This window comes from Protopterus annectens, chromosome 8.part1 (genome assembly GCF_019279795.1).
Source record: "Protopterus annectens isolate FY-2018-M chromosome 8.part1, PAN1.0, whole genome shotgun sequence".
Classification (NCBI taxonomy): domain Eukaryota; kingdom Metazoa; phylum Chordata; order Ceratodontiformes; family Protopteridae; genus Protopterus; species Protopterus annectens.
In genome coordinates, this window is record NC_056742.1 from 316,471,662 (window position 1) to 316,490,640 (window position 18,979).

Below are 18,979 nucleotides of genomic sequence, written 5' to 3' on the forward strand. Positions count from 1 at the left end.
AAAATTTGCAAACCGAAGTCTTCTTAAAAGCTAAGTACCCCGTTGAAACTTTTCTTGCCTCAGACCGATGTCAGACAAAGTTAATAATTGTATTTCTTGTGGGAAGCAAATACCGCATAAGGATTTCCATTCCCTCTGTATACCTTGTTTAGGCCCAGACCACGACGTCTCGGTCTGTCGCTTTTGTGCTACATTCAACAAACGCACTATTAAGCGTCGGGCGGAGTTCGCCCAGCATTATTTTGGGAAAGCATTTAACTATACTATGTCGTCGGATACTCCGACTCCGGTTTTGTCTAAAAAACGCAAAGACAAGGACCGACACACGAGGTCCGCGGCCTCTACCGACACCACGCCAAAGCCGACTACATGTGGTTCGGTTCTCAGCAAGGCGCCTACGCAGCCCCTGACTACCGACAACACTTCTTTGACGGTGTCTCCTGTGCCCAAGGTCGCAGGCTCCTCGGCCCACACCCCGACTACAGATACCGAAGCCACTCTTGGCATTGAAACTCAGAATGTGGACAGGTCCACCTCCACTCAAGGTGTCTTCAGACCTTCCTCTTCTTTCTCCATCAAGGCTTTCACAAAGTCTAAAGCAACCATGCACTCTAAGAGACCAGCTACACAGGGCCCATCTCCAGGCCCCATGCCTAAGAAACAGATGCTTAAAATGGCTGAGGATTTAATTACTCTTATCAGAGGTTCTCAGCCCCCACCGGACAAAAGGCCCAGAGTGGAGGAAGATTCCCCCTCCTCTGATCAGGGCTCCATTATTTCAGAGCATTCTGATGATCAGGAACATTCTTACTCCCCTTTTGAAGTCTCTGATGCGGAGGAGTCCATTCCTTCTGTCTCCCCCCCCAGAGGATTACTCATTTGGGGAAACTTTGCATACCTTAAGGGAACACTTCCACTGGGAAGGCCAAGATTATTCAGATTCCAAGAAAAGGCTCAGGGAATTTCTCTTGCTACCTCAGCACAGGCCTCTGGCTATACCTCCTGTCTTGGACATCCTAGATGATGTTTACTCGGAGGCTTGCCTTAACCCGGACTCTCTACCTCCAGCTCCAGTTAAGCCTGACAGGTACTACAGGGTTCCTGACTCACACCAATTTCTATACAAAAGCCATGCTGCTGACCCAGAAACCATCTCACAGGGCCCCAAGGGAGTTAAGGCCTCCATTGCTAAAATCCATTACCTTCGAGAGAGACTCCAGATCCTTAGAAAGGTGGGGAAAAAGGTATATACCTCGCTACCTTATCCATGAGGGCCTTAAACTGTCAGTTTCATATGCTAAAATACCAACAGTTTTGTTATCACAATTGAAAAGTAAATGTCACAACCTGAACAACCAGACTTGAAAGAGTTGCAGGATTTGATGCATAGTGCAGAACAAGTGGGTAAGCATACCTTACAATGTGGTTTTGATGCTCTAGAGGCCTCATGTAGAGCTGCTGTTACAGGATCAGTCATACGTAGGCATGCCTGGCTCAAGGAACAAGCCTTGCCTGATCATGTCAAAGCTAAATTACTAGACGCCCCTCTTCAAAAGGATGTACTTTTTGGTGCTAATGCTGAGGAGGTGTTAAGGAAAATGGAGGAAAAGGCTAAATCAATGCAAACTGTTAAAGAATTTCTACAGGTACAACCCCCACGTTTTAGTAGAAATTGGCCTTCCAAAAACTGGTCCTATCCTGCCACGGACAGACCCCAAAGAGGCAGATACAGGCGCCCGAGGGGCAGAGGGCAATCCCAAGGATCGTTTAGAGGCAGACAATGGCAAGCTCCTACACAAAGAGGTGGTGAGGATAACTCGCAATCTTTCAGAAAGCAAACCCAATGACTTTCCCCTTTGCATGCCAACCAAGTCTCAAATGGCATCCCCCTTAGGAGGAAAGCTGGCATTATTTTCAAAAAATTGGCATATTGTCACAAAGGACAAATGGATCCTGGACATTATAAACAGAGGCTACAAATTCCATTTTCACACCCTTCCAAAAATGAATTACACCAAATCCACTGGATACACCACACAGAGATACCGACTATTATAACAAAACTTCTTTAATGAAGACAGGAACACACAAGCGCTTTCACGTAGCTATACTACGCTTCTTCAGGTGTGATGAAATAAAAGATTGAGCAGCCATTTATACAAAAAATCTTGGCGCTCAAACTCAACTAATTAAAGCACTAATTGAATAATTGTAACATTCATCATATACTTGTTTAAAACAACATCATTAATAAGTTCAAATAAACAAGTAAAAAACGATAAAAACATTTAAAAATATTTAACACATAAATAGGCACAGTTAATGTGAAGCGCACTCATTGCGCCTTAAATAAACTATGCTGTTACAAGGAGATCGCATACTATACTGTAGAGCTAACAGTCACGCCAGTTAGCAAACCAAAATAGCTGCAGACCAAAGCAATATGTACCGGTGGTCAATGTACTCACTTTGAACACAACCAAAACACTTATGAAACAAAAGTATAAAATACAGTAGTGTCACTGATAAAATCAAAACATACACAATAACTCTACGAGTAGAGTCGCTGGACTGAGCTCATCCTGGGCTCATTAGCAAAACACATCCAGTTAAAAAAGACATCCAGTTAAAAAACGGCAAGTATATCAAACAACACCAAGAATATATGGTGAGGTGTTATGAGGAAAAAACAAATGAAGTTGCCAAACTCCATAACAAAACAGAATGCCCATAACAGTGACTGTTCATATAAGGAACAGCAGTATATTGTAACTATTAAGAAATGTGAAACATACCGATCATTGGCAACAAGTCAATGCTACCATCTCTAGTATTTAACATCAAGAGATAAATGTCAAGAGATAAATACCGGTCTATACTAAGACTGCAGAATATCCTGTATTTACATATCAACTTTACCTTGCAGGTAAAAAATAAAAACCATCAGTAGTAGTTGTGGTCAAACCATAATCGCTGTTATAATCCATCCAAAGAAGTTCATATAAACACAGTCAACACGCCGAGAACAGGTCCGACAATAAAAGGCATCCTACTGGCAACAGCGGCTGGTCAGCAAGAAGCTCACCTTTTAAAAAGGCTAAACCTATTTATCTAAATAATAAACCTTACAAAAACTGTCTATAAGTACTGACTGAAAAAACCAACTGTTAGTATCATGCAAGCAAGAAAATTAACGCTAGTAGCAACTGACGTCCAGAAGTCTGAAAAACACTGATAAAATAGAATATGATACTACAGCGATAAAAATAGATTATATCTACGAAAAGCCTACAGAGAATAAAAAACCCAAGGAATCTTAACAGTCAAAGTAAGTGTAACAATGAGAATGAACAATAAAAAATAATATAGATGTGGCAAAAGGCAATGACAGTAGTGCTTTGGCCAAACATGTATTGGAATTCAATACACACAGGTTCAAATTCATGGTTCTGGAATTGATGGCTATCAACTGCAGGGAAGGAGACAAGATGAACCAACTGGCCCTTAGGGAGCTCAAGTGGATTTTTACTTTGAAAGCACATCTTCATCCAGGCATTAATCAATATGTCTCAGTCAGACCTAATCTCAATATGAGGAAGTGAAAACATGAGCACATTGGTCCTGTTGTTGTTGCTCACATACCCCTTGATATTTTTATGTGCCCTTCAGTTCCATTCCTAATAGATAAGGCCACATGAACCGCATTTCATTATATTTTTTATTTATTATGTCCTATGTTAGGTGGCCAAAGGATTGTATGCCGTCTAAATACTGTCTTGTTGGGTGCCTAGAATGTACGTGTTACTAAGGCCCCATGTGGCTTGATTAGATAGATGACTGATCATTTATATTATTCCTACAATATCTCTTAGTATGATGCAGCTTTTGTTTTTGTTAAAGCAACTATATAGCCATATCCCTATATTGTCCTTCGACTTTTCTTCTCCTAGGACTGCATTTAAGATATACTGCTGCATTATGTATGTGTTTTTTGGTATGATGAATATATGGGTAAAATTATGGTTTTTACTAACCCATAGATCACCCTAATAATCTTCGTATTTATACTTTCTGAGTTTTTTACTGGTTGGTTCAATTTGTCATGGTACATTTGCCACATCTATATTATTTTTTATTGTTCATTCTCATTGTTACACTTACTTTGACTGTTAAGATTCCTTGGGTTTTTTATTCTCTGTAGGCTTTTCGTAGATATAATCTATTTTTATCGCAGTAGTATCATATTCTATTTTATCAGTGTTTTTCAGACTTCTGGACGTCAGTTGCTACTAGCGTTAATTTTCTTGCTTGCATGATACTAACAGTTGTTTTTTTCAGTCAGTTCTTATAGACAGTTTTTGTAAGGTTTATTATTTAGATAAATAGGTTTAGCCTTTTTATAGGTTCATAGGTTCATACTAGGCTATCTGCCCTAGGGCATTTATAAGCCTAGCCAGAGTGTGTGTGGCTTTCACCACCCCTTAGGATGAGAATACTATACCCATTAGTTTGCTGTGCCTCTGTCCAGCAGTGACACAGAGATGATTCCCGGGGTAAGCCTACGATCTCCCATCCACTCGTCAAGATTTCTCTTGAACAGAGTCAGTGAGGGGCTCTGCCTCACATGGACCGGGATTCTGTTCCACAGTGTAGGGAGTCTCTGGGTGATGAATCTGTCCCTCCAGCACGTCCTATTTATATCCGTGTTGAGGTTTAAGTCTCTTGCTCGTGGCTCTGGTGGATGTGGATTTTTTGAGGCGGAGCATGTCCATTAATTCCGGGTTGGACATGGCCTTGTATGTCAGGCACAGATCACCTCTGAGCAGATGGTATGCGACTGAATAGAGCTGGAGTTTCTTCAGTCGGGCATCGTATGACATATGTTTGAGCCCCTTTATCCTTTTGGTGAGGAACTTTTGGGGTCTTTCCAACTGCTGCAGGTGTTGGGTAAGGTACATTTCGAATGGGGCATTGTACTCAATCATTGGTCTGATAAGTGAAGAGTACAGGGATACAATGACCTCTCCTGATCTGGATGTGAATCCCTTCATGATCAGGTGGGCAATGTAGAAGGTCTTCCTAACCACTTTGGCAATGTGAGTGTCAAAAGAGAGGTTACTGTCAACTTGGGTCCCCAGGTCCCTGATAACTTCTTCCGTGTTTAATGGATTACCACCTATGTGGTAATTAGGGGTTACCTTGTTTTTCCCAAAGGGTATGACTATACATTTTTTGGCATTTAGCTTAAGGCCATGGCTCTGGCACCAGTTATCCATTTCTATGAGACCTCTCTGGAGGATGTCTGTGTCTGATGGAGTGTCAATTATGGTGCCCAGTTTGCAGTCATCTGCAAATTTTGTCAGCCACAATCCCCTTATGTTTGCCTGCACTTCAGAAAAATAAATGCTGAACAAGAGGGGGCCCAGGACTGAGCCCTGTGGGACACCGTCAGGACCGGCTTAGAGTCTGACATGGCACCAGCAACTCTAACCCTGTGTGTTCTGTCCTTGAGCCAGTTTGCAACCCATCTTGTGACATATGGGTTTACATCTAAGCTGGTGAGCTTTTCTATGATGCCCGAGTGGGGTATTGTGTTGAACGCTTTTGCTAGGTCAAGGTAGGCTGTGTGAACTGCCTTACCCTCATCAATGGCCTTAGTGACTGTTTGAAAAGTCGACCAAGTTCAAGAGGCAGGATCTGCCCTTGACAAAGCCAAATTGGGTAGGATCCAGTGTCTGTAGGTCCCCAATGTCTTTATTTATGAGTTCCATTATGATCCTCTCCATAGCTTTGCAGACAAGGCTCGTCAAGCTTATGGGTCGGTAATTTCCAGGGTTCGTAGAAGCACTGCCTTTGTGGAGTGGGACCACAGTTGCCGTACGCCATTCTTTGGGTATGTATCCTGTAGTAAGACTAAGATTAAACAGCAGCCTTATGTGTGGGTTTAGTTCCTCATTGAGTTCGTGTAGCACACAGCCAGCGGACACCGTCCGGTCCCATTGATGCTGTGTTTTTTGCTTTAGAGAGAGCAACTCTCACCTGGGCATCTGAGATGTTTGGGAGGCTAGACTCTGGTAGGATAGATATTTCTCCTTTTGTGGGGGAGGGTGGGGAGAAATTTGCACTGAACCTGTCTGCCAGTATGTTGGCAATGTCTGTGGGTTCAGTAATTTTTTTATCATTTTGGACTAACTCTGAGCATATCTGGGAGTTTCCACCCAGGTTTCTAACATAGCTAAAGAAGGCCTTATGATTGTCTTTTGTGTCATTAGCGATTTTTCTCTCAAAGTTGGCCTTGGATGATTTTATGAGTGATCGTAGTTTTTTGCTAGTATTGATCAGAGATGCCTTCCCTTTTAGGGATTTTGCTCTGTCATGTAGTAGCTTTCTCCTCTTGTTGTAGAGTTTGTTTATGGCTGGGGTCCACCAGACCGGCGCCTGCCTTTGGTGGAAAGGGTCTTGATTTTATTAGGGATTGCTTGATCCATACATTCCTGGAGGTGCTCGTAGAAGGCATTTGTAAGGGTTTCAGCAGCGTGGGTTGTGGTTTCCACTGGCTCGGGGCCTTGAAGGATACCACTCCAGTCTTAAGAAGTGTGAAGTTTGCTTTGAGAAGTTCTTCACTGTGGTCTTTTTGCTGGGGTGGGGGTGGGATGTGGATCTCCAGTGAGATTAATTTATGGTCTGATCTCACCAATGAGGGATATACTTCGGTGTGGAGCATTTTGTCCCCATGTCTGTGATGATCAGGTCTAGTATATTTTCTCCTCTTGTGGGAATGGTGACTAGTTGTTCCATAGCATTTGAGTTTATGAACTCCAGGAACCTTTGGGCTGGGGTGTTGGGGCTTGAGTAATGTTCCCAGTCTATGTTTGGGTAGTTGAAGTCACCCAATATGATGGTGTTTGGAGAGACATTCATACTCTCCAGTGTCTTCAGGAAGGCTGTGTGGGTTTCCTGAGTTTGAGAAGGTGGTCTGTAGCATGTTACAAACTGTAGGGCAGTTTACCTATGGTTAATTGCACCTGGATGGTCTCCGATGCTTGGCGTTGCCACTAACCTGGAGGTGTGGGTATCCTTTATGAATATGGATACTCCCCTCCTTTTGTGGTTCGGTCCGGATTTTGGGGCGGAGCATGATATGAGGTATAACCTGATAGTGCTGGGGTGCTCTCAGGAGCCTTGAACCAGGTTTCAGTCACAGCACAGACATCGATGTTCTCCATACTGAGGAGGGCTTTGAGGGTATGCATCTTGAGGTTTAGACTTCTGGCATTGAGCAGTATTACCCTTAGTTTTTCTCCATTTTTGTTTTCTAGGGCGGTAGGTTTATCATTTGAGCCTTGCCTAAAAAAGGCACTATGGGGGTGGCAAGAGCCTTTGCCAATATCCGGAAGCCCAGGGGTGACAGGTGCAAGCCGTCCCTTGAAGCAGCGTGGCTTGTCAAGCATGTCATCCCAGGCAGACAGACATTGGATCCCCTTAGAATGACACCAGTAATTAAGCCAATTATTAAAGACGATCATTTTGTCTCTGTATTGTGGCATCATTCTTGGTGAGGGTAGGATACTGCTCAGGGTCAGGGTCATACCGGCCTGGGCTACATAATCTGAGAGCCCTCTATGTCTCTTTTCATGTAGTCCAGGGAGGTACGTCTCAGGTCGTTCACACCGGCATGGACAATGACTGAGTCATACTTGTACTTACTGTGGAGTGACCTGAGTGCTTGTCTTATGTGGCGGATTCTAGCGCCTGACAGGCAGCTTATTGTGATCTTTTCCTTGTTCAGTCTGGTGAGTGGGACGTCAGTGTGTCTGACTATGGAGTCACCTATAACAAGTGTGTCTGGCATTGTGTTTGGCTGTGATCATGTTTAGGGGGACCCCCTTTTTTTAATTTTTTTAAGGAACTTTTTTTTTGTTTTTTTTGCATTTTTGTTTTTAAATTTTTTTTTTTTTTTTCCTTTTGAGGGTTTTTTGGCCCCAAAAAATTTTTCTTTTGGGTTTTTCTTTTGGGGGGGGGCCTTTTTTTGTTAGTTTTGGGTTAAGGGGTTTTTGATCAGTTTGTTTTCGAATCGGTACATTTGGGTCCCAAAATTCCAATCTCTCTTAAGCTTAAGCAATTTTTCCTGGGGAAAAAATCACTGACCTGAGCTCTCGCTGTTGTCAGCTTTTGTTGTATATGTATACGTTAAAGACAGCCTTCATTGTACCGGAGCAGTATCCTGCATTGTATTTGTTGTATATGTGTTGAAACAGCATTCATTGTAATGCCGATGTTCATCGTGCATACAACTGCAGTCATAACAGATGGGTTATCCTGCCGTCAGGCGGGTCCTCGGTCGGCCGAATTCCAAAGTCTAGGTCCGGCGGCGGTTGTCGTCGCTTCTTCCCTGACGTCAGTGCGACAGGGGTATAAAGGAACCAGCCGACGCCATTTTCTTCAGTCTTTCTTGCCGCGCGGTGCCCGAAGCAGAAGCAGTTCGCAAGTGCCGGTCGGCCAGCTCCTGAGATTACGAAAATTTGCAAACCGAAGTCTTCTTAAAAGCTAAGCACCCCGTTGGGGAAACTTTTCTTGCCTCAGACCGATGTCAGACAAAGTTAATAATTGTATTTCTTGTGGGAAGCAAATACCGCATAAGGATTTCCATTCCCTCTGTATACCTTGTTTAGGCCCAGACCACGACGTCTCGGTCTGTCGCTTTTGTGCTACATTCAACAAACGCACTATTAAGCGCCGGGCGGAGTTCGCCCAGCATTATTTTGGGAAAGCATTTAACTATACTATGTCGTCGGATACTCCGACTCCGGTTTTGTCTAAAAAACGCAAAGACAAGGACCGACACAAGGTCCGCGGCCTCTACCGACACCACGCCAAAGCCGACTACATGTGGTCCGGTTCTCAGCAAGGCGCCTACGCAGCCCCTGACTACCGACGACACTTCTTTGACGGTGTCTCCTGTGCCCGAGGTCGCAGGCTCCTCGGCCCACACCCCGACTACAGATACCGAAGCCACTCTTGGCGTTGAAACTCAGAATGTGGACAGGTCCACCTCCACTCAAGGTGTCTTCAGACCTTCCTCTTCTTTCTCCATCAAGGCTTTCACAAAGTCTAAAGCAACCATGCACTCTAAGAGACCAGCTACACAGGGCCCATCTCCAGGCCCCATGCCTAAGAAACAGATGCTTAAAATGGCTGAGGATTTAATTACTCTTATCAGAGGTTCTCAGCCCCACGGACAAAAGGCCCAGAGTGGAGGAAGATTCCCTCCTCTGATCAGGGCTCCATTATTTCAGAGCATTCTGATGGTCAGGAACATTCTTACTCCCTTTTGAAGACTCTGATGGAGGAGTCCATCCCCCCCAGAGGATTACTCATTTGGGGAAACTTTGCATACCTTAAGGGAACACTTCCACTGGGAAGGCCAAGATTATTCAGATTCCAAGAAAAGGCTCAGGGAATTTCTCTTGCTACCTCAGCACAGGCCTCTGGCTATACCTCCTGTCTTGGACATCCTAGATGATGTTTACTCGGAGGCTTGCCTTAACCCGGACTCTCTACCTCCAGCTCCAGTTAAGCCTGACAGGTACTACAGGGTTCCTGACTCACACCAATTTCTATACAAAAGCCATGCTGCTGACCCAGAAACCATCTCACAGGGCCCCAAGGGAGTTAAGGCCTCCATTGCTAAAAATCCATTACCTTCCGAGAGAGACTCCAGATCTTTAGAAAGGTGGGGAAAAAAGGTATATACCTCGGCTACCTTATCCATGAGGGCCTTAAACTGTCAGTTTCATATGCTAAAATATCAACTGTTTTTGTTATCACAATTGAAAAGTAAAATGTCACAACCTGAACAACCAGACTTGAAAGAGTTGCAGGATTTGATGCATAGTGCAGAACAAGTGGGTAAGCATACCTTACAATGTGGTTTTGATGCTGTAGAGGCCTCAAGTAGAGCTGCTGTTACAGGATCAGTCATACGTAGGCATGCCTGGCTCAAGGAACAAGCCTTGCCTGATCATGTCAAAGCTAAATTACTAGACGACTCTCTTCAAAAGGATGTACTATTTGGTGCTAATGCTGAGGAGGTGTTTAGGAAAATGGAGGAAAAGGCTAAATCAATGCAAACTGTTAAAGAATTTCTACAGGTACAACCCCACGCTTAGTAGAAATTGGCCTTCCAAAAACTGGTCCTTTCCTGCCACGGACAGACCCCAAAGAGGCAGATACAGGCGCCCGAGGGGCAGAGGACAATCCCAAGGATCGTTTAAAGGCAGACAATGGCAAGCTCCTACACAAAGAGGTGGTGAGGATAACTCGCAATCTTTCAGAAAGCAAACCCAATGACTTTCCCCTTTGCATGCCAACCAAGTCTCAAATGGCATCCCCCTTAGGAGGAAAGCTGGCATTATTTTCAAAAAATTGGCATATTGTCACAAAGGACAAATGGATCCTGGACATTATAAACAGAGGCTACAAATTCCATTTTCACACCCTTCCAAAAATGAGAGGCATGCCAAACCTGCCACACAATCAAAGGGCAGAGGCACAAAGGCAAATTACAGATCTCATAAACATGAAAGCTATTCAAGAGGTACCTACGCACGAACAAGGTCAAGGTTGTTATTCCAGACTATTTCTGGTGCCAAGGAAGGGAAAAGATTGGAGACCTATTTTGGACCTATCCATCCTAAACACATTTCTACTCGTACCAAAATTCAAGATGCTCACGCAACTTCTTCCCATGCTGGGCAAGGAGTCTTGGCTGGTAACATTGGACCTCAAGAAGGCATACCTGCATGTCCCAATCAGACAAAATTGCAGAAGGTACCTCAGATTTCTTGCAGGTTCAACCCATTATCAATTCTCTGCATTGCCCTTTGGCTTATCTGCTGTGCCCAGAGTATTCACGAAATGCCTGGCATCAGTAATTGCCTACTGCAGACTTCAAGGGATACAAATATACCCCTATTTGGACGACTGCCTGATCCAAGCGGACAGCAAGCACATTCTTCTGAAACATCTGGCTTATGTAATAATGTTGTTGAACTCTCTGGGATACACAGTCAACAAAATGAAATCAAGGCTAATACCCTCTCGAAGATAATTTTCCTGGGTGCCAATTTGGACACAAACACCCAGATGGCCTACCTCATGCCAGAGAAGCAGGGGCAACTAATTCAATACTTCAGAACACTAGCAAATTGCACCAGGCTGACTGCAAGGAAAATCCTGCAGGCTCTGGGATTCATGGCATCTTGCATCCTACTAATCCCATGTGCAAAGCTGCATATGAGGAAACTACAATGGTACCTGAAAACATATGGTCTCAACACAGCCACAGTTTGGAAACAATAATACCACTAATTCCATGTCTGCAAAAGGAATTTCTGTGGTGGGCTCAAGCATGTCAAACAAACACAGGTCTTCCATTCAGCAAGCCTCAAGCAAATCAAGTCATCACAACAGATGCCTCGGACTACGCCTGGGGCGACATGACAGATCGGTGCATTCAGGGCAAATGGTCCCAAAAGAAAAGCACCTTCACATCAATCAAAAAAATGCTAGCAGTAATAAATGCTATTATAGCTTTCAAGGACCTTCTACAACCAGGTCAACTATTGATAAGAGCGGACAACACCACAGTTATGTGGTACATAAACAAACAGGGAGGAACACATTCTTACCCCCTATGCAGACTGGCCATGTCACTTTGGAACATGGCCATGGACTTACAAATGGAACTACAAGCACAGTACTTGCCAGGCAAGGAAAACACGCTGGCAGACAACCTAAGCAGGAATATGACAGATCCACACGAATGGAAATTGCATCCAAAAGTTTTTACAGAAATAATCCAAGAATGGGGAAGGCCAGACATAGATCTTTTTGCCTCCCACAAAAATCATCAATTGACAAAATTCTGCTCAAGGATCTCCCATCCAAAGGCCTGGAGAGTGGACGCTCTCTCTTTCAGTTGGACATCAATGACAGTTTATGCCTTCCCACCTCTTCCTCTGCTGCCCAAAGTTCTATTGAAAACCAGAGCAGACAGACCAAAGATGATTCTCATTGCTCCGGACTGGCCAAGGCAACACTGGTACCCACTCCTGAGGAGCCTGACGCATTCCCCACCATGGACCCTGCCTCTAATGCCTCTTCTTCTGACTCAGCACAGCTTCAAAACTCTTCACAGCCAGCTAAAACACTCAATCTAGCCGCATGGAAGATTCCTTAGCATCACAACAGGCCCTACTCTCCAAGGAGGTGCAGGATGTCATTTTGGAGGCCAGAAGACCATCAACTAGAAAAGCTTACTCCGCAAAATGGAAACGTTTTTGTGTCTGGAATGAGAAAAAGGGCCAGGATCCTGGAAAACTGAATTTACCTCAAATACTACAATATTTAGCTGAACTGCTAAGCAGTGGACTTTCTTTCTCCTCCATCAAAATCCATGCCTCAGCCATTTCTGCAGAATACAGCACTGATCCACCATTATTCTCTCACCCTCTCTTAAGACAGTTCCTCAGAGGGGCTAAGAATTTAAGATCTCCAAGGAAACAACCAATACCTGCTTGGGATCTTAATTTCATTCTGGAAAAACTGACCTTGTCTCCCTTTGAGCCAGCTGCCTCATCAGATTTGCAATATTTGTCCTGGAAAACAGCTTTCCTTCTGGCTATCACCTCAGCACGTAGAGTTTCAGAACTACAGGCTCTCATGGCTGTCCAGCCTTTTATCATCTTCTATCAGGACAGAGTTTCCTTACGAACCAACCCGTCCTTTATGCCTAAAGTGATATCCAGGGTAGCTTTAAATCAGGCCATACATTTACCTACTTTTTATCCTAATCCTCAAAACAAAGGGGAGAGATTACTACATTCCTTGGACATCCACAGACAACTGCGCTTATTATTTGGACAGAACAAAGCCTTTCAGAAAATCAGAACAGCTCTTTGTGGCCTATGCGGTAGGAGCTCAAGGAAAGCCAATTTCCAAACAGACAATCTCAAACTGGATAGCCCACTGCATACGCTTTTGCTATTCCTTTCATGGCAAAACTGTACCTACAGGCATTAGAACTCATTCCACCAGGGCCACAGCCACCTCTGCAGCCTTCCTCAGAGGAGTTCCTACCAAGGATATTTTGGAAGCAGCCACTTGGAGTTCTGTGCATACCTTCTCCAAGCACTACAACCTACCATTATACTCCAAATCTAGAGCAGGCTTTGCCACTGCAGTCTTGCAGGGCATTTTGGCTCCTCCTAGTTCCACCTAGTGCCAACCACCCCTTTCTTAGCTTTGGGATTCTACCCATCTGTTATGACTGCAGCTGTATGCACGATGAACATAGTACAGTTTTGTACCTACCATAAATGTAGATGTTCGAGTGATAATACAGCTGCAGTCCAGGTTTCCCTACCTCCTTCCCCTCTTGGGACAGGCCTATAGGCTAACTCATCCTCATACAACCTGATTTTGGTATTCATTTATGATGGATTTGCTTGCAACTACTGTATTTTGATTATATTGCACTGCATTATTACACAAATTTATGTATTGCCTTCCTTCTGGGGGCACCTGACATCTGGGACAAGAAAAACTGAAGAAAATGGCGTCGGCTGGTTCCTTTATACCCCTGTCGCACTGACGTCAGGGAAGAAGTGACGACAACCGACGCTGGACCTAGACTTTGGAATTCGGCCGACCGAGGACCCGCCTGACGGCAGGATAACCCATCTGTTATGACTGCAGCTGTATTAGCACTCGAACATCTACATTTATGGTAGGTACAAAACTGTACTTTTTGCTGACTTAATATAGACCCGAATACACAGCACATTGTGAAAACTGGTGAATTTCCGTTTTATTATTGTATAAGTAAGCATCTGTACTGGTGTATTCTACAGCACAATTTGTTAATTAAGAGGTCACGCTGTCTGTGCTCCACATCTGACTGTGAGATAGCAGGCAAGATCTGTATTAGAAAAGTTACAATCATGCCAGCAAAAAAAGCTGCTCCTGACAAAACTGTGTCAGGAGGAAAATGTGTTAAAAATTGTGAGCACCAGTATGTGTGGAAAGTACTAGGCAGAAAAGCAAGTTTATTCTGGCATTCAGGGAGAACTGCGGTGGTGGTGCTGCGGTAGTGTTGTCGCCTCACAGTAAAACGTTGTCCTGTTCGATTCTCAGCTAAAGCGTCTTCTGTGTGGAGACATGCGTGAATGGGCGTACCTTCGTTGAAGGTTGTGCGTCAGAGCTGGCAACTCGGCACGTAAAAATCTACTGCCAATCATTAGTGGACCGGGAAAAGCCGAAAGACACAACAACAACATTCTGGCATTCAGGGGTTGTAAGAGGCAGGTGTCAGATTCATGTTGCCTTAGCCATCTGTCTCCTGAATATTTTCCTCAGAGGAGAAAATACATTTTTGGATGCATAACTTCTCATTCTTCTGATGATAATGAAGCGTAGAGAGACTTTGCCAGTGAAACCTTTTCCTTTGTTCCAAAGAAAATGCTCTAGTTACAGAAAAAAGACCGGTTGCTGACTTGAAGACTTAGTAGTGCCTTTGACTTGAACCAGAGACTGATGCTGAGAGGCAGAGATAATCAGGAAAAAGGGCACACACAATGTGAAATTAGTGAATAAATGGTGGAGAACTGTAAAGTATCATTCCTGTTGCATGTAGTTTAGCAATGTGATCTATGGCTCTGCAAAAAGAAAGGTCTGAAAATGTCTGAAAGTTTTTTGACTGTTAAACTTGTGGGAAGATTCCAAAACATAAACCCTACTTCGTCATTAATGTTTGGAAGGGCATTGAAGATACTGAATAAGTAACTGTATTTGAACATTTTTGTCCTTATTAAGGTAATGCATGTGAGGTTATCCAAGTGCAACTAACTCTGGGCAAAACTGCAGTCCAAATTGTAGCTTGCTACAGATCCCCCACCATGCCCCAGGATTCCCACTCCTCTTTTCTTGATGTACTGGAAAATATTAGGGTTCAACCAAACACCCTAATAATGGGCGACTTCAACTACCCCACCATTAACTGGGAAAACTATTCGTGTACCAACTCCTTAGCTCAACGCTTTCTGGAATTCATAAATTCCAATGCCCTGGATCAACTTATCCACACCCCCACCAGGGGCAACAATATCCTAGACCTAGTCATTACCAACATGAGTGACCAGTGTTCCACACCTGAAGTCAACTCCTCGTTGGTCCAATCCGACCATAAGCTAATCACCCTTGATATCCACATCCCGCCCCCACCCCCTATTAAGGAAACCACAGTAAAAACATTTTCCAAAGCTAACTTCATGCTTCTTAAGACAGAAGTGGCGAACTTCATGACACCCATGCAAATGGACAATACAGTTACAACTGCTGAATCCTACACAAATGCACTCTATAAGCACTTACACGAGTGCATGGATCGTGCTATCCCAAACAGAATCAAGACTCTATCCTCCAAAAAAAGGAAGCCAATCTGGTGGTCCCTTGCCATAAACAAACTGTACAACAGAAGGAAGAAACTGTTGCAAAAGAGAGTAAAATCCCATGAGTGGAGGAGCTCCCTGGTCAGCCTCAGTAAGAAGCTGAGATCCCTTATAAAGTCCTCCAAAGCTAGCTACGAAAACAAAATTACCACTTATTCCAAGGACAACCACAAAGCATTCTATAGCTATGTCAAGAATCTCAATGGCAACACCCAGATCTGCTCTGAGTTACAGCACAAAGGCAAGAAAATTACAGAACCAACTGATATTGGCAATATCCTGGCAGGTTCAGTGCTAACTTCACCCCCCTCACACCCCCTAAAGGGCCCATGTCTGTACAGGAAGAATGCAGAGTCCCTGTAATCACAACTACGCAGGTAAAAGCTGCACTCTCTAAAGCCAAAAACACAGCATCCATGGGACCGGACAACATCCCAGGCTGCGTTTTATATGAACTTCAGAACGAACTGGCTTCTCACTTAAGTACCATGTTCAATAATAGCCTCGCATCAGGCTTTGTGCCCACTGAATGGCGCACAGCAACAATTATCCCACTCCTCAAAGGGGGAGCCACCACTGATCCCGGCAACTATCGACCTATTAACCTGACGAACCTGGTCTGCAAGGCCATGGAACGTATCATCATGGAACTCCTAAACAAAGACATTGGTAACCTCCAAACTCTGGATCCCACCCAGTTCGGGTTTGTGAAAAGCAGATCATGCCTCCTGAACCTGATTGACTTCTATGAGGCAGTCACCAAAGCCGTAGATGAGGGTAAGGTGGTTCACACAGCCTATCTTGACCTCGCCAAGGCTTTCAAAACCATCCCCCATTCTAGAATTATAGCTAAACTCACTAAACTAGGTATAAATCCCTACGTCACAAGATGGGTTGCCAACTGGCTCACTGACGGAACCCACACTGTAAAAGTTGCTGACTCCAAATCTGACCTCAAAGCAGTGACAAGTGGAGTACCACAGGGTTCCGTCCTGAGACCTCTCCTGTTTGGTATCTACTTCTCTGAAGTACAGGCTAACACAGAAGGCCTCTGGCTAATGAAGTTCGCAGATGACTGCAAACTAGGAGCCATAGTCACGTCCCCAAATGATGTGGACATCCTACAGAAGGGCCTCACTGAAACAGATGCCTGGTGTCAGAACCATGGCTTCAAGCTCAATGCCAAAAAGTGCAGTGTCATCCCCTTTGGTAATAACTCTGTACCCATGAACTACCCCATAGGCAGCAATCTACTTAACACCGAATGCGTGACAAGAGACCTTGGGACCCAAGTGGACAGTAGTCTCTCCTTTGATAGTCACATCGCCACAGTAGTCAGGAAGTCCTTCTACGTGGCACACCTCATCATAAAAGGGTTTTCATCCAGGAAAAAAAGAGGTCATTGTTCCCTCACGACACTCATTAGACCCATTATAGAGTACAGCGCCCCTTTTGGAATGTACCTCACAAGATGTCTGCAGCAGCTGGAAAGGCCACAGAAGTACCTCACAAAGAGGATTACTGGCCTCAAACAAATGCCCTACACTGACCGCCTCAAAAAACTTCAGCTTTACTCTGTAGCATATCACCTACTCTGAGGTGATCTCTGCCTAACATATAAAGCTATGTCAAACCCAGAGCTGCACCTAAGGAAATCCTAATCCCTCCGAGCTACACGCTCTAGGGACCTAAACCTTGTCACTACAATAAACAGGACATGCTGGAGGGATAGATTCCTGTCCCAGACACTTCCCATACTCTGGAACAGGCTATCCATCTATGTCAAGCAAAGTTCTTCATTAGCACTCTTCAAGAAAAATCTTGATGAGTGGATGGGAAATAGGAAATACACCCCGGTGATCACTTCTGTATGTCTACTCGACAGTGGCACAGGAAAAAAACTTTCTTGGGTGGCATAAGCCAGGGAACCTTGTTGGCTAGGCTTAAGTATGCCCTTGGGCCGATAGCCTAGTACCTACCTATGAACCTATAAGTAGCAGAAAGTATTCAAAGAACTAAGCCAACTTGGGAATGGAGACAAGAGATTTTACCAACAATAACAACTGCAAATAGGGATATAGAAAACAGGCAATTTACTGAAAAAAATTAGCAAAAGAACCAAGATTTTGAGAAATAACTAGAGAAGGAAAGGTAATAAAGCGGGATGAGGGTAAGCAGAAGTTTGGACTGCCTTCCCTACCAGGGATTGACAACAGAATGCAGTAGGTATTGTTAAATGAAAGACTGGTAATGTTTCCAGTTGAACAGAAGTTTTACAAACAAATAACTAATGGGGCATATAAAACATTACATGATAACTATAATAATCAAAAGGTATTAGAAAAGACCATGTAGAGAGAAGTGAAAATAACTATACAAAAGAACAATAGGAGGACCTATACTGCTCCAGAAGGTTTAGGATTTTTGGTTTTAAGTGTTTGCACTGGTCATTTTATATTCTAACCAGACTTCAGAGAATTTTTCCTCATGTAGATAGCAGATGCTAAAGGTGTGATGGGAAAGAAAGAGGCTTTTGTAGACATGTTTATGCAATGAGATGGCAGATTTGAAAAACTCTCTACATAATACTTTGCTAGAAATAACAAAGGGTCGTCTTACAAATCCACTGATATGGTGAGCACATACCATTTTTTAACTGTTGGCTGAGGTTTTAATAACTGTAGTGTTTCTTTAATTTTGAAACCTTACATCTTCATTCATGTTAGTGCAGATCGAACATTACAAGAACAACTTGTGCTGCATACTTGTTTTTTGCACAGTTAACTGGAAATCTGACAGGACCCTAAAATTTCAAAGGTGGATGCCTTTTGCTGCATTTGCTTTTATTTTTTCTTCTTTTTAGATTAATTATTCTGACAAAGTTGCTGTAGTAAATTTATGAAACCACACCAACAAACCAGCACCATGGAGGTAATAACAGAGAAATAAATCAGTTTATAAATGGTGGCTTTGCACTTCCAAGCATGGATTTATTTTTCTGTTATTACCTCTGTGGTGCTGGTTTGTTGGTATAGTTTCAGGTTCATGTTTTCTGGCACCTTTTTCTCCTATTTGTGGCTTTGTTTGTAGTAAAGTTATGGTTATGTCATTTTAGGTGGGATACGCTATCCGGTTTGAGGACTGTACAACTGAGAAAACAATGATTAAATACATGACTGATGGTATATTACTTCGAGAGTCTTTGAGAGAAGCTGACTTAGACCACTACAGCGCTGTCATAATGGACGAGGCTCACGAAAGGTCCCTCAATACAGATGTCTTATTTGGCTTACTAAGAGATGTGAGTATGTGCAGGGAAATAAGGGTATTGCTTTTGTCATCTAAAATTAAAAGGAGCTGCAGCTTGCTGTATCTAATCTGATGCGACTAGATGAGCTGCTGTTATTTTACATTGCTGTGTGTTGGGTTTCTGAATTCAGAAGCTGCATTTTTCAAATAATGTTTGCTGA

At 43.6% G+C, this 18,979-nt stretch overlaps 1 protein-coding gene across 1 annotated transcript in view; it reads left to right on the plus strand.

Annotated features, from left to right (window-relative positions):
• Window positions 1-18,979, plus strand: part of DHX38 (DEAH-box helicase 38) — a gene marked incomplete in the record, with an annotated part of 1,902,786 nt that overhangs the window by 932,531 nt on the left and 951,276 nt on the right. Inside the window, 1 exon segment of the mRNA XM_044081902.1 lies at window positions 18,625-18,810. Within this exon segment, the coding sequence (XP_043937837.1) occupies window positions 18,625-18,810 (186 nt within the window).